This window comes from Anoplopoma fimbria, chromosome 1 (genome assembly GCF_027596085.1).
Source record: "Anoplopoma fimbria isolate UVic2021 breed Golden Eagle Sablefish chromosome 1, Afim_UVic_2022, whole genome shotgun sequence".
NCBI classification, from domain to species: domain Eukaryota; kingdom Metazoa; phylum Chordata; class Actinopteri; order Perciformes; family Anoplopomatidae; genus Anoplopoma; species Anoplopoma fimbria.
In genome coordinates, this window is record NC_072449.1 from 14654024 (window position 1) to 14670423 (window position 16400).

At 38.5% G+C, this 16400-nt stretch overlaps 1 protein-coding gene across 1 annotated transcript in view; it reads right to left on the reverse strand.

The window, feature by feature from the left end:
• LOC129092308 (RNA-binding protein Musashi homolog 2-like) overlaps window positions 1–16400 on the reverse strand; it is a 112154-nt gene that overhangs the window by 48511 nt on the left and 47243 nt on the right. The window contains exon 6 of the mRNA XM_054600220.1: window positions 9948–10040. Within this exon, the coding sequence (XP_054456195.1) occupies window positions 9948–10040 (93 nt within the window). The remainder of the gene's footprint in view (window positions 1–9947; window positions 10041–16400) is intronic.

Below are 16400 nucleotides of genomic sequence, written 5' to 3' on the forward strand. Positions count from 1 at the left end.
GTATGATGGGCAAGACCATGTATGGTCTAGTATGTGATAAGCAGTACCTTAGTAACACCTTAGTATACACTTAACGGGGAGCCAGTGAAGGGATGAAGGATTGGTGGGATGGATGGATTTGGTAAGCAGCCTGGCTGCAGCATTTTGATTGAGTTGGAAGTAGGACAGGGCTGCTTGGTTAAGACAGGAGAAAGGAGCACTGCAGTACTGTGGGAGTGAAAAAAGTAAAGTATGGATTAGTATTTCTAGATGTCTGGTTGATAATTTTGTTAAAGAAGAAGCAGGTTTGCACAATCTTGTTTATGTGTGGGTCAAAGTTCAGACTCTGGGTCTTGAACACACCCAGGTTTCCTGTGGAGGGTTTAACATTTTTCTCCACAGGGCAGATTCAGGGTTTCACTTCAGAGACAAATGTATCAGCACCAACAACAAGAGCCTTGGTTTAGGTGACATGGATATTACCCGTGTTGTTGTGGCCTATTCTTTGTTCTTAAATACTTATTAGAGCCATGTTACAGGGTTCTGTTTCTTGACTCACACGTTAAACAGTTCAAATCACTACTCTGCAGACATTGATTCCATTGCCGTCTTATCTATTTATTTAAACTTTCAACAAACTTAACAAAACCATAATAACTCTAAAATGAGATCAAAGACTGTAACGATGACCCGTTCTACACAAGGGAAAAACAAAAAGTCCCACCCCTTCCTCTTATCACACCTAATCATCATCATAACAATTATAGTTCCAAAAGAGAATTTTTCAGAATAAGACTTTACCATACATTCATCAAGTCAAAATAATATATTTGGATCCCAAATATATATAAACAAATTGAAAGAATATTATTTGTAATAGAAACAAAAAATATGCCTCCAACACATGTTGTTTGGCACGACTGAAAAATACAGCTGTATGTCGTCCGCGTACAGTGGGGAGAAATGCACTTGAACTGAGTAAACAGGTTGCTTTTAGGTAACATTTATAAAGAATAAAGGATGGGACCAAGGACTCCACAGAGTATGGGGGTAGATGAGGACACAAAGCTGGATATGACAACCTTAAACTGCCTGTTTGAGCAAATCCAAGCTGAGCAAATCAACCAGGATGGAGGGATCAATAGTCAAATGCAGCAGTTAAGTCAACAGGACCAGGTTAGAATGTTGGCTATTGTGATGATGTCATTATCATTAATATTGAAAAAGAACAAGAACAACAGGATGAAAATGTAGCTGCAGAATGGGCAGTGAAGAAGTGAGAGTATACTGTGCGCTTCTGCAAGACAGCATAGAATACAAAGATAATTCAACATTAGGGGTAAGCGTGAAGGTCAACAGTGTGGTCATGATAGTGTTTGTCAATGTGCACATTAAAATTGCCTGCCATAATAATGACCCTATCAATTTAAGAAGGTGAACAATTGGTAATGGTAAATGGACTGTACTTGTGTAGCACTTTTCGAGTCTTCCAACCAGTCAAAGCTCTTTAACACTACATGTCATCATTCATCCATTCACATCCATTCATACACTGATGACAGGGGCTACCATTCAAGGTGCCACCTGCCCATCAGAACTCTAACTAACTTATGGGGCAATTTGGGGTTAAGGTTCTTGCCCAAGGACACAACGGCCGCTGTCACATATTATAATTGCGTTTCCATACAACTAAACAGCGTTCCAATAAGGTTTTGAGGCAAACATATTCTCTCCCAGATAAGAGTTGAATTTTAAACAGCTTAAACCACATGGTTACCGACAAAAAACATAACAAAACCTGTAAGCGGTAAGGTTTTATCAACAAAACTACTACTTGGGAATCTGTCTTGGTGGATATTGGACACATTCTGACACATTCGGCAGTCTCCTCGGTCAAAGCCTTGTGTTTTATAATCCATCCACCAACCAGTCCTCTTCCCTATGAGGAAACTAATTTTAAACGTAATGGTGACACGTCAAAAGTAAACGTAATCCAAGACTAAATCTGTTTCCCTCGAAACATAATTCACAATGCAGTTTGGTTGAACGGGAAGTCATTTTTATGATGCAGCTGACCTTTTATTTGCTGCATGGCAAATGATCAAATGCATCAGTAACTATCCCAAGCATGACACAGGAAAATACATTGTTTGCAATCATTACAGGTACTTTGGTGCAGCTGATGGTACTCAGCCCATTATCATCATACCCCTAATCACAGAAAATACAGCTTTCTGGATGCTGCTATCAGTACTTTGGTGTGCACCAGAAACTACACGAACACTGCTAAATGTAAAGAGCTGCAGTTCAGCTTTTAATATGAAATAAATAAAGGCTAAAAAGAAGAATGTATGGTTTACCTGACAGTTCTTACCATGTTGTTAAGGCAAGGGTTTAGCTCGGATTGGTTACCTTTAAATGTACTTCATTATGTTCTTTCTGTCTTTCTATGAGTGAGTGTCAGCTGCTGCAAGTAGATACGGTATGCCCAGTGAGGAGGGAAAGAGAAAACATAGAGAAATGTTTTGCATTAGCCTGGTGAGCTAAAATTCAGGAACCAAGCAGATATAGCTTTGGTCTTGTTGGGTTTGGGTCTCAAATTTGTCCAAAGCGCTCGGTTGATGCACATCTTATTTATGCAGGTATGAGCCAGGTTCAGGTCTTGTGCAGAACTTCAATTTCCCTTACAAAAAAACAGTTTCTTATTTTAGTTTTTCATCAAAAAAAAGTGCAATTCTAGTTTATTTTAGTTTGTTTTCATTTAAAAAAACAATGCAATGCTTGTTTCTTTTTTTCTTTATTTTTCATAAACTTGGGGTGGGTCTAATGCAGAACAAGGTTTGGGTAAAAACATCCGGAATGGTGCATTGGTTTAAAATGAAACAGCCTCGCTTATGGCTGGTCTAGACACACAAAGTAACAGCAGATCCCAACTTGTCTCTCTGAAGTCATTCTGAAGCTCCACCCTCTCCATCAGACCCAGTCATCTCAGCACTCACCCCAGGACTCCAAGCAATCAGAAAGAAGTGCCATTAGTGGATAGATTAACTTTCCAAAATGTGGAGTGAGAAGCCATCACTTAATCAAGCTGCAAATTACTTGATTAAAACAAAATCACAGAGCAGGTAGAGTGCAAAACATTTTTGTTCCACCATGAGTCATGCTTATGTACAGATAATTAAAGTGGAACGTGCCCTGTGGAAATGTGATGTGAGGAAGGTCAGGTAGATACCAGACTGAACTGAGCTGAGCAAAGTCCTTCACATGCCAAAAGGCCTCTCAATACAATGAGCTGGTCTCAGATAAGAAGGCAAGGGAGAAGAACTTCCCTCAGTTACAAAGAATGACTAAGCCATGACCCTTTCTTAAATTGAAATGAAACCAATCCCTAGTGTGCAAAATACCTGGTAGCAATATGGGACAAGATCTCATGGATGTAAGTCAAGGCAATCAGCTGGGCTATTCACGCTTTGTACACACATCACCAAAGCTAATACCCTAACAATAGGGTCAGTCACACAACTACACAATGCAACAACCTCCATCTGCAACAGAATCCACACAGCACACGGCCTCCCTCTCTCTAACCCGACACATGAACACTTGTATGTGCCGTCAAAGACTGTAAATAAGAAGTTGGCGTAGTCTCCGTGACATCACCCAGTGGTTTGTGAAATGCTGTTTGAAGCCTTGAGTTCTGCATTTTGGCCATAGCCATCTGTTTTTTTTTGCAACCAGAAGTGATACCAGAGGGTGGAGCTAAGCAAAACCGAATGCTGAATAAGATTTTTTTTAAAGGACCAAATGTAAAAATGACCTTTAACGAACTTTTGATCTATTTTCGTTTATGGTCTGTTTGACTCTATATGGGACCATAATTTACTAAATAAACATCATGCGGTATTTTTTATTTGTATTCATTTATCTTTATTACCTATTGAAGCCAAACATGACAGGATATACAAGACAAGCCAAAACTAAATACTTTTTAGTTATTTTGTGGGTGAGAAGTGCTGCATTTTCTTGCGTGTGGTGTGTGTTCTAGATTTTACTTTGTGCTGCTTGAGTTAAAGGTTTAGTTCATTTCTCATTGAGCCAGGAGTCATTGTCAAGTGACATGTCTGAATCTTTACAATTGGAAAAAATGTCTGATCAGTGTTGATAAGTTTGTACAGTCTGGAGAAGATTTTACTAGGTGTTTTGAGCTTGACAATTTTCAAACTAGCATGGATGTTGAAATCATGTGTTATGACTGATTTGAGTTATAGATGGGCTGCACAGTGGTGTAGTGGTTAGCACTGTCGCCTCACAGCAAGAGGGGACCGGGTTCAATTCCCGGACCAGACGGCCTTCTGTGTGGAGTCTGCATGTTCTCCCTGTGTCAGCGTGGGTTCTGAATGTGAGCTTGAGTGGTTGTTTGTCTCTATATGTCTGCCCTGTGATAGGTGTACACTCATTGACAGCTGAGATCGGCTCCAGCATCCCTGTGACCCTTAACTGGATAAGTGGTAAGGGAAAATGAATGAATGAATGAATGAATGAATGAATGAATGTTGTAGATCCTGAAAAAATGTGTGGTCTATTTTGTCATTCTTAGCCAGTTCTTCAAAAGAAAGGGAATTTGATTATTTGATTATGATTTGGATAGACTGTGTGATACTTTTATCTTTCCATTTGATGAAATTTAGTGTATTTTTATCCTGAAGGAAATCTGGGTTATTCCATATTGGTGTGTATTTACAGGGTGTGCATGTTAAGTTAATTATTTTGTGAGTTTTACACCATGCAGCCATGATAGTATTCTGACAGCAGTTATAGCGTTTTATGGAGATGCTGATAAATGGCATGGTTAAGACCATTTGGTTATGATTTGCAAATGATTGGATATGAAGTATGTGGTACACCAAGGCCTCCAAGTGTTTTTGTAATGTGCTGGGTTTAATTCTTTTTTTTTTGTTTTCTAGTAAAATGTGGTTCATTTTCTAAATAAGTTCATGGTTACTTGTAGTAAAACTTGTGGGTTTTCCGGAGTAGAGTACTATGTTGTCTCAGTATAAATATATTTTGTGAGGTGTTGTGTCCACAAATGGTTTATCTAATGTTTCAGCTGTTAATGCAGGAAGGTCTCTATTATTATTTTGTATTGTGTTGTTTGTGAAGTCAAGTTTATTTGCTAAAATAAACCTGATTTATTAGTGAATTTAAAATGCTTATGTTTAAATTGCTGGATTAGAAACTGTGTTTTGTTATTTGTTATGTCAGAATATTTTAATTTACAATTTCTGCAGTTTTTGCATAAGCATTTTTCTAACTCTTTGATTTGTAAATCTAGATTAATTTCATGTGCTTTCTCTGTTTTCTTCTTGTAGGATGAGTATGAAATATTTTTCACCGTAGAACTGTTTTTGCAGTTCCCAGAGTCGTGTTGAGGACTTGTGATGCCGACTCTCTCCTTAAAACGTTCTAAAGTTCTGGCTCTTCAAGCATTGAGAGGTTGAAGCCCCATCTAGGGGGTTGTTCATGGAATTGCTTGCAACGGAGATGCATCCACGTCACAAGGTCATTTTGCCAGGGCTTTAGCGCAAAATGCTTTCAGTTTAGCCCAGAGTATGGTTTTAAATAAACACTGGTCTAGACCAACTGTATGTGAGGTTGTCAGACGGTCAGAGCTGAGAGACTCACAGCGTTCATGGTAGACAGGTCCGGTAAGAAAAAAATGCCATGCAGAGAAGAGAGTTTAGGCTAAGAATTGAGCCTACATTGTGTGTTGAACAACTCATTTTATCTTTAATGGAAATTATGCGCGAAAGCATTTTGTTAAAGTCACACTGGAGAAAAGAGAGAGAGAGACAGCAGCAGATGATTGAGAGGTAAACAGTGCACGCAGGACACTACATGAACTGTATCTGAAAATGAAATGTGGGAGTAAAAAAACTCACTACTTTTAATATACAGAGGTGGAAGCAGTAAAAATAGCAACGCTGCTGTGTAAAATACTCTGATACAAGTAAAAGTTCAGCATTAACAATATAACGCAAAGAAAATTTGAAAAGTATTACCATTAAAACATACCTACAGAACCAAACATAAAAAAGTAATCATTATGCAGAATAATATAGATGTTATAATTGGATTATAATTATTGATGCATTCATGTGTACATCACTTGAATATTACAGCTGGTAAAGGTGAAGGTCATTTGAATGACTTTATTTACTGCTGGATAGTTAAACCTATGAAAATACAAAATCAGTTAATAGTTTATTCATATTTATACATGTAATCTAAATCTGTAATGGAACTAAATCTGTCAGATAAATGAAGTGCAGTAAAAAGTACAATATTACACTCAGATATGTAGTGGAGTAGAAGTGTGAACTAACATAAAATAAATATACTCAAACAAAGTTCTTCAACCTTGTACCTAAGTGCAGTAATTGAGTCATTGTACCTTGTTACATTCCACCATCTTTAACATATGTAGCGTAAATAATTGAATCATTGGTTTGTATTGAACTTAAGCTATGGAAAAGGAAAGTTTTAACTTTAATTATCAGAACTTAACATAAATGATAAATGGACTTGTACTTGTATATCTCTTTTTTAGTCCTTCAACCACCAAAAGCGCTTAAAAACTACATGTGATCACTGAAACATTCACACCCATTCATACACTGATGCCACCTGCCCAACAGGACTAACTGACATTCATACTCCACTCGCACAGACAGAGTAAGCAATTTGGGTTAAATGTCATGCCCAGGGACACATCAACATAGACTACTGGAGCCAGGGATCGTACCGCCGATCCTCTGATTGGAGGACGGCCCTGCTCTACCACTGAGCCAAGGTCGCTCATAACATGGCAACACCTTCCTTGAGGGAAATTTGATAGCAAAATGAATCAGTCTCGTAATCTTAAAGATGCTATGGAGTCCTTATGACACTTAGTACAGTGGCTTAATGCCTTAAACAGACAAAACACAAAACCAGGTTCTTTATAAATATATTGGTTTTGGTTTAGTTGTATCCATTTTGTACTGGCTGTAGTGTTGATCAATGTAGGCTTCGAAGTCTGCTAGTTCACATTATATTGGGATTCATATTCATTCATTCATGGCAGGCAGTAATGGTGAGGGCAAGCCAAATATTAATTTTGGTTAGATTTATTACGTCTGAAAGTGCTATTTTACATATTTACAGCCCAGTTTGACATGTTGTGTTTTTTTCTGATTCATTCAGGAAGGTGGTCCTCGGAAATGTGTTCTCACAATCAGAAGAGGACCTTAAGTTACAGATCCCGTGTTCTAAACTACACACACAGTGCAGTGCAGCATTTGCAACAGCGCCAGCCAAGGAAGTAGGCATAACCAGAAAGAACCAGAGAAAATCAGAGATATTACCACAGCAATGTTTTACTGTATTCATATTTGTGGATACATGTTTTCTTCAGTTTGAATAAGGAATTCTGCTGGACATCAATCTGAGAAACACTACATTTTTTAAATGATACAATTCTAGAGAAAATCTTTGCACGCATAAAGAGTTGTTGTTAGGTATGGTCTTATATGCCTAAAGTTAGCCAAGTTGAATTTGATAGTACCAACTACCTTTTTAGCATGATTTTTAAATGAATGAAATCTAGGATGATTCCAAGATATTTGAAATCAGACACTACCTTGAGTTTTTCTTCTTAAACAAAAACATCAGATGAGTCTCTGTGAGTTTCCTTGTAAAGAGCATACAGACAGTTTTGATCATGTTCAGCTGTAAACATGAGTTTCTCAACCTCTCCAATACATGGGACATGGCTGCAGTTAGTTTGTTTGCAGCCTGTTGTTTGTTTTTAGCATTCACTGTGTCATCAGCATACATTTGAATGTTGACAGATGGGCAGACTAAAGGCAGGTCGTTATGTACAATACTCACAAAATAGGGCCCAATATTGAGCCCTGAGGAAAACCAATGTTGCAGTTAAGGTATGTTGATTGAGTATTGCCTATACGTACATTTTGCTTCCTGTTTGTTAGATAGGATTTCATCTACTTAATGGCATCAGAGGAGAAAGTAAAATATGATAGTTGTGACAGGAGAACATCATGGTTCTCTATGTCAAAATCCTTCTTTAAATAAAAAAAACTGCACATATTTCATCACTTTCATCTAATTTTGATTTTAAATCAGTTAATTTACCAATAACCACCTACTCCAGCACACCTAAATTATTGGGTAATTTACAAAAGCTTGAAAGCAGAATGAGACAGCAAGCCCAATAAGTTTGTGCTTAATTTAATTGAGCTTTATTTCTTTTAAGCTCCATTCTGCACACCGTTTTTATCCTTACACAAATTCTCATAAAATAACATCATAAAGCTATCTACTTTGCCAAATTATTGAGAGGAATTATAAGTGCAGAACAGTGAGGGAGCAGGCACACTGTTGTGTGCATGCACATCCATGCACTAACACTGAATACATACATAGAAATTATGGTAGTCTCTTGGCAGCATTAATCCTGTGGACTCCTCTTTCACCCCTCACTGACCTTCTCTGATGTGTTCCTTCTCATTTCCACAGAGAGTTGGCCAGAGAAAACTGAGGCACTTGAGTATTTCAGCCTCATTTAACAGCTAGTTTAAACTAGTGCTAGCTGTTCTGTCTAAAAGCTTTTTCAAAGATATACTGTATGCTACAAGTCTATGCCCTTCACCTAATGAATGCTGTTCAGACAATCAGAGACTAATGCTTTGGCTGATTTATATGTTGGCTTCTTTAGTGGTACTGCCATTACTGCTGACACTCACTGACTATTGCATGAAAGGATTGGATCATAGTCGGTATTCACTTGAAACATATGAAGGAGCCTGTGTGATCATGGATGTTTTTCAGCTTTAATGTTAATGTTAGCATTGATGTGAATGTGTCTAGTAATTTAGCCCTGCAAGAATTGGTTTCAGACTTAATCTTCTTACATATGATTGATTAAGAAATAAATAATAAATAAATAAATATAACTTTGGATTCAGCTAGTAGTGCCTTTTACATCTTTAAGGACCTAATGGTTTAAAGAATGGATATTTAAGTGTTCGTACAGGGAATTCAATTCACCCCAAACAAATATCACCGCTGAGTTACCGACGTCTCTTTCTCAACATAAGACTGTGAGGAAAAGCATTTTGGCCCCCATAGCATCACGTCACAGACCTGGAAGTTGTTAATGGTAAATGGTTAATGGACTGATGACAGGGGCTACCATGCAAGGTGCCACCTATCCAACAGAACTCTCTCTAACCATTCATACTCAGTCATACACCGCTGGTACAGCCTGCGGGAGCACTTAGGGGTTAATTTTTTGCCCAAGGACACATCGACAAGCCAGAGCTTGAACCGCCGATTCTCTGATTGGAAGTTGTCCCTGCTCTACCACTGAGTCACAGTCGCCCCCTTGTAAATCCACAGTTTGGCCTCTAGGCAAAATTTGCTTCAAAGCCCTATGCTCTTACTGCTGGCTTTGACTGGGCGTGTATTAGCCACTCCTCCCACTTCTGCTCATGTTGATCCTCCTCAGTACTTAATATAAAACCCAAACCCAGATCTTTTCCTAAACCTAAACAAGTAATTCTATTTGCTTAAACACCGCAGGTGCTTGTGTAGGCACGATCGGAAGAAAACACAAAAATCATAAATTACAATGATTAAATATCATATGAACCTTAAATGAGGATATGTTAAACTGACTCTGGACAGCTGGATGACATAAATCATTTAATGACAGACTAGTGTCCAGGTTCATTCACTTGTCTGAGTTTACACAGTGTTGCTACAAAGCACCAGGAAATCAATCTCACGAGAGAACCAGCAGCAGCCTGTCTCAAAACTCAAACTGCAGCACTAAACCCACCAACCTGCTTTGAAGCTTGAAAAGACACACAAACACAGAGCAGCCCAAACACTCTAAATGGTCTTACCTTGCCAAACTGTTCAAAATATTGCTTCACATCTTCAATTACTGTGTTGGCTGATAATCCTCCTACAAACATTTTCTTTGTTCGTGTGACCATCTGGAGGGAGGGGAAGACAGAGAGAAAGAGAATGAAGGAGGTTTGCAACATTTCACATAACAAAATGTCCTTTGGATTATCAAGCAATGTGTGTGTGTGTGTGTGTGTGTGTGTGTGTGTGTGTGTGTGTGTGTGTGTGTGTGTGTGTGTGTGTGTGTGTGTGTGTGTGTGTGTGTGTGTGTGTGTGTGTGCCAAAATATACCACTGAGGCTTTGCCAGACAGACACTAGACATGGCAGCAGTACCAAGAGTGGACAGTGGTTATGAACATGTGACTGTGCTCAAAACATCGATCACAGAATTGAATTGGTGCTTTCAAGATTTATCTTCCATTGAGAAGGACATAGGGGAGCAGCCCTAAATGCCATAGTTCTACAAGCCGCCTCAGGATAAAAAATTGTCAGCATCAAGGTTCATAGACACTCAAAAAAGCAGCACCTCCATCACATCCACCTGCTACCGTAACCTGACAGCTGCTCCTCGCAGAGTGCATCGCTGTCAACTGCTTTCTATCTTCTGCTCGTTTTAAGACATCATCAAATACAAATGCAGTTGCAAAGGTTGTCTTTTATTGTCAATTGAAAAAAAGATGTGGAACAAATTGTTGATGATGAGAACAGAAAGTTATCAAATGGTGCTGTTTTGCTTTTATATTTATTACATTTTATAAGGACATTCCAATTCCACATTGTTTCAATACAGAGATTGACACTGATTTGCTGCACTGATACTAGATAGCTATGCTCATATATCATAGTGGTATTTTAACACTTTGATGACGTTCTACAATGTATTTGTACCATTACTATTTATCTTTCTACTGCTTTTTACCCACATATTCTGCTGCAGTTTCCTTCACCTGCTGTAAGAGCATCAATGACTGTAGGCACACAACTGAGACTATAGGCCCTAATGGGTACAGAAACACACCGGAACCTGATGTGCATGAATTAATAAAGAAACCAATTAACCGTGGCCACAGTGGAATAATAACAATATATGTGATATTACTGCAGTCAACATCTTCACTGTTTACACTCATTCTGAGCCTAAAAACACATGTGATGATGATGACACATCACATGATCTGGGCTGATTGAATCCACTTGGGTAACCAAGGGACAATATCTGGCCCCATTACACTAAATATAACAACGTCAGGTGTGAGATATTTAGAACTGGAGAAAACTGGTATGGAACATGAACAAAATGCTCTAGATTTTAACCTGCATGTGTGGTACGTTGAAAAAAACCCAGCAACAAAACAGGTTGAAAGCAGTAAACAATTGAGAAAAATGCAGCTGCAAAGAAGATCCAGGCATTGCTATGAGCCGTGTGGTTTGGGCAGTATGGAAAAGTTATATTTCACTGTCTGTCTTAGCTTCTGCAGGGCATTAGGGGTGTCCTATTTCACTGCTGAGAAACACTATTAGCTCATTTGTGAGTTCTGGGCTATACAAAATAAACTGAATTGAATTGAATTGAATTTGGAGGCTAATACCAGTGCTGGTGCCAGACATCATTCATCTTAATTATGAGGATAGCCACTATTATGACTGCAGCTACAATAAACACCAAACTAAAGAGTTGGCCGTGTGTAAGTTCTTCATACTGCAGCATGCTGACTCCTATCATTTCTGGACAAAAAAATCTAGCCAGTAACCCAGTTTTCACTGAAACCCAAGACATATCTATAATAACACATATCCATGCATTCCTGCATTCTTTTATCAGGATCAAAATGAAAATCAGGTTAATTCATTATAAATCTTCCACCTGTTCTCTTGATCCAATTCCCACAAAACTGTTTAAATATATTTTGCCCTGCCTAGCATGTGATCGTCTGCATATTATTATTGCCTCCCTAGAGTCTGGTGTTTTCCCCACTTCTGTCAAATGTACTGTTACTCTGTTACTGAAAAAGAATAATCTAGACCAATACATGTCTAACTTTAGACCAATCTCCAACATTCTTGTTATTAGTAAAATCCTTGAAAAGCTCTGTCTACAAGCAACTGCACAGTTACCTAACCTTCCACAACAAGTATGTGTACCAGTTGGTTGGTTTTTCAAGGTGAATCGCCTCAGTACAAGGGCTCTTTTCAAAGTAGTCAATGATTTTAAAAATGACAGTGAAGCAAACTGTCTTTCTATTCTAGTATTGTTAAACCTGAGTGTCGCTCTCCATACTGGTGATCCTGACATTCTTCTAAATAGTCTTGAAAACTCTAATGGTTTATCTGGACCTGTCATTCATTGCTTCTCAACATATTTAAAGGAAAGGACTTTCATTTTATCCCATGGCAACTTTACATCTGAAGAGGTCACCATGTTTGTGGGGTTCCACAAGGGTCAGTTCTTGGTCCACTGTTTTTCAGTATATAGGTATGCTCTAGATCATTCAAAATGCTCTAGCCAGAATGCTAACTGGGAATAGAAATATAGAACATATAACATCTTTACAGGAAACACTCCCCTGGCTGCCGGTACAGTTTTATTATTGTTATTATAGTCCTTTATTGATCCCCATGGGGGAAATTCGGGTGTTGCAGCAGCTCAACTACATAGAAACAGATAATAAATACAACATATATAGAGGTTTTACTGCTTGTTTACAAGGCCCTAAATAGGATGGCTCCTAAAAATATGTCTGACCTGCTCCCCGCCTATAGTCAATTCAGATCCCTCATATCATCAAGCATGTGTCTCCTGAATGTCGCTAGAGTTAAAACTAAATCAGGTCATGGTGCATTTGGTCACGATGGTGCTGTTCTCTGAATAAAAACTAAATAAGGCTAACGTCAAAGTGATTAGAGTGTGTTTTTATTTGTTGATGCAAAATTGCAACAAAACCAGATTAATCATCTTGCTCCGAATAAAACATGCTGAGAGATGCACTGCCACCTTAACAAGTCTGTTGAGAACTGCATGAATTAAAACTATTTCATCATTAGATGAGAGTCACCTGTTTTCTTGTTGCTCTTTCTCCTATATCCAAAATGATTTTGGCAGCCTAGTCTATATTCAACAAAGTGTTACGTTGTAAATCAGAAGTGGTCGTCAGAGCAGATGATGTGCATACAAAGGCTGGAGAAAGGAGGTCAGGACACAAAACTGGACGGAAAGGAAAACATTGACACCAAAAGTTTACTGATATGAATTATATGAACATTTTGCAAATATGTAGATCATTTCATTAAAAATGTTTCACCATGGTGTTGAAATATAGTGTAATCAAAGCCGTAATGCGTTCTTTCAAGATATATTTGCTATTGCAACTTTGGAGATTATATAGTTGCACTGTATGGACTTATTACTTGTGTATATAAACATAAACATACGAATGATTAGAAAAAAATGCAAATATGTACTGCATAACTAAGAGAACTGCAATAACGCAGATGATCAGTGTTGATAATGACTTTCACATTTTAAAAATTCTTTCAAACAAAAAGTTGCCGAGCTCTAGAACCTGAATGTTATGATAATATGTCCATAAACTGTGGCTATCCAACACATGACTTAGTATTGTATCTTAGAAAATAATTAGCACATCTTGATAAAATTTCCTGAGAAGATTCATGCTAGCCAGAGGGTGAACCATTTCCGTTTTGGACACTCAATGAGCTCTAGCCCGAATGTGTAGATTAAGGTGTGTGGCATCAGTTTGGTCCACTGAGGACAGCATCCACCCTCTGTCCGTCATCATCTCTCATATAGGAGACATGAAGGCAGGAGAGTTTTTGACTGCTACAATCAATTGCTGCTTTTCCTATCCCTTCCCCTTCGTCCAATCCCTGACCAACATATTCACATTGCCGCACCCATCCTGGTAATGTCCCTCCTGATAGATCATCTGTCACTTGTGATCAGTTGGAGCAAGGTAGGCGAAAATGGAGAAAGTAATTGAAAAGGGAGCTTCTGATGATGAGGCAGGTATCCAGTCCGGTCAGAAGTTGTTTGATAATCCAATAAGTACTTCCTTTGATGCATACTGAAACCTTCACTCTGTATGACAGTTTTCACAACATTAGTCTGTTACACCCGTCCGCACTGCTAGTCCTTCGAGCTGTCAGCGCTAACACGGAGCCCACACTGTCACTAACTGCTCTTACTGAAGAAATATAATCACATTTTTGGACAAACGTTTGAAGAATACATCCAGGATGTCAAACAGCAGTGAAAACAGGTTAAAAGATAAAGATAGAAGCTAAAAGCTATAGATCAGTGTTGAAGCAAACAACCACATCACCTGTTGATCGAGACACAAGATAATGAAATTATGATGCAACACTGTTCCTGTTAAACCTGTGGTCTTTATTCACTGTTAAAAGTAATTTCAGAATACCTTCGGTAGCTAATATAGCTTTGAAGTGCTAACGTTAGTTAATGATGTGCTCACGTATGTTGCTAACATTAGCTCCACAGATTTTACGTAAAAACGTAATGTTTTATAATTGTGTATTTCTGTCCAACCTCTCCAAGTACCGAGTATCACTATTACACAAAGTTTAAACATGACGAGCTCGTAATAAAGCGGCCTGAACATGAAGAACATCTGAGAGATTGCATGAGAATCTATGGAACCGAGCCAGATAGTTGTGAGACCCTGGTCAAGGCTGGCCAATGCTATGCTATCATCGGCCACCTGTGTTTGACTGGCGGGACTTAGCAAAGGGTCGGTTATCACCTCTTCTTTCCTCAATCTGCCTCCACTGTACATATCCATTCACTACTTTCTTTCCTGTTCTCTCCATAGTTTATAACTATCTTGCTAGTTGTCAACGAAGGAGAATAGGATTATTAAAACCAAAAACGTTAAACCCAATGAAGAACATAAATATGTGGTGCTATACTAAAGGTTAAAGAATCTCATAGGGACCATGAATATTCAAAATATATCACATGCAGCTTCTGTCAGTAGATGTCAAATGTGTTCTGGACCCAACTGCTGAATGAACACAAAGACAGAGTAACAACATCACATTCATGACACCTCACTGCTGGTGAGCTACACACATACAGTGGGTAAAATAAGTAACACGTCACCATTTTTCTCAGTAAATATATTTTTAAAGGTGCTATTGACATGAAATGTTCACCAGATGTCGGTAACAACCCAAGTAATCCATACATACAAAGAAAACCAAACAAATAAGTTCAGAAATTAAGTTATGTGTAATAAAATGGAATGACACAGGGAAAAAGTATTGAACACGCTTACTGAAACTTATTTAATACTTGGTACAAAAGCCTTTGTTGGTAATGACAGCTTTAAGACGCCTCCTGTATGGAGAAACTAGTCGCATGCATTGCTCAGGTGTGATTTTGGCTCATTCTTCCACACAAACAGTCTTCAAATCTTGAAGGTTCCGTGGGCCTCTTCTGTGAATTCTGATCTTTAGTTCTTTCCATAGATTTTCTGTTGGATTCAAGTCAGGTGATTGGCTGGGCCATTCTAGCAGCTTTATTTTCTTTCTCTGAAACCAATTGAGTGTTTCCTTGGCTGTGTGTTTGGGATCATTGTCTAGCATAAATGTCCACCCTCGTTTCATCTTCATCATCCTGGTAGATGGCAGCAGATTTTTATCAAGAATATCTAGGTACATTTTTCCATTCATCCTTCATTCAATTATATGAAGTTTGCCAGTGCCGTATGCTGAAAACAGCCCCACACCATGGTGTTTTTTTGCTGTGCCATTTGACCTCCAAACATGATGTGTATTATGGCATCCAAAGAGTTCAATTTTGGTTTCATCTGACCAGACTATATTCTCCCAGTATTTCACAGGCTTGTCTAAATGTTGTGCAGCAAACTTTAAACTAGCTTCAACATGCTTTTTCTTCAGCAATGGAGTCTTGCGTGGTGAGCGTGCATACAGGCCACGGCGGTTGAGTGCATTACTTATTGTTTTCTTTGAAACAATTGTACCTGCTAATTCCAGGTCTTTCTGAAGCTCTCCACAAGTGGTCAGAAATCTTGCGAGGAGCACCTGGTCGTGGCCGGTTTATAGTGAAATTATGTTCTTTCCACTTCCGGATTATGGCCCCATAAGTGCTCACCGGAACATTCAGAAGTTTAGAAATCCTTCTGTAACTAATGCCATCAGTATGTTTTGTTTGCAACAATAAGGTTGCGAAGGTCTTGAGAGAGCTCTTTGCTTTTACCCATCATGAGATGTTTCTTGTGTGACACCTTGGTAATGAGACACCTTTTTATAGGCCATCAGTTGGGACTGAACAAGCTGATATTAATTTGCACTGACAAGGGGCAGGATTGCTTTCTAATTACTGATAGATTTCAGCTGGTGTCTTTGCTTTCCATGCCTTTTTGCACCTCCCTTTCTTCATGTGTTCAAT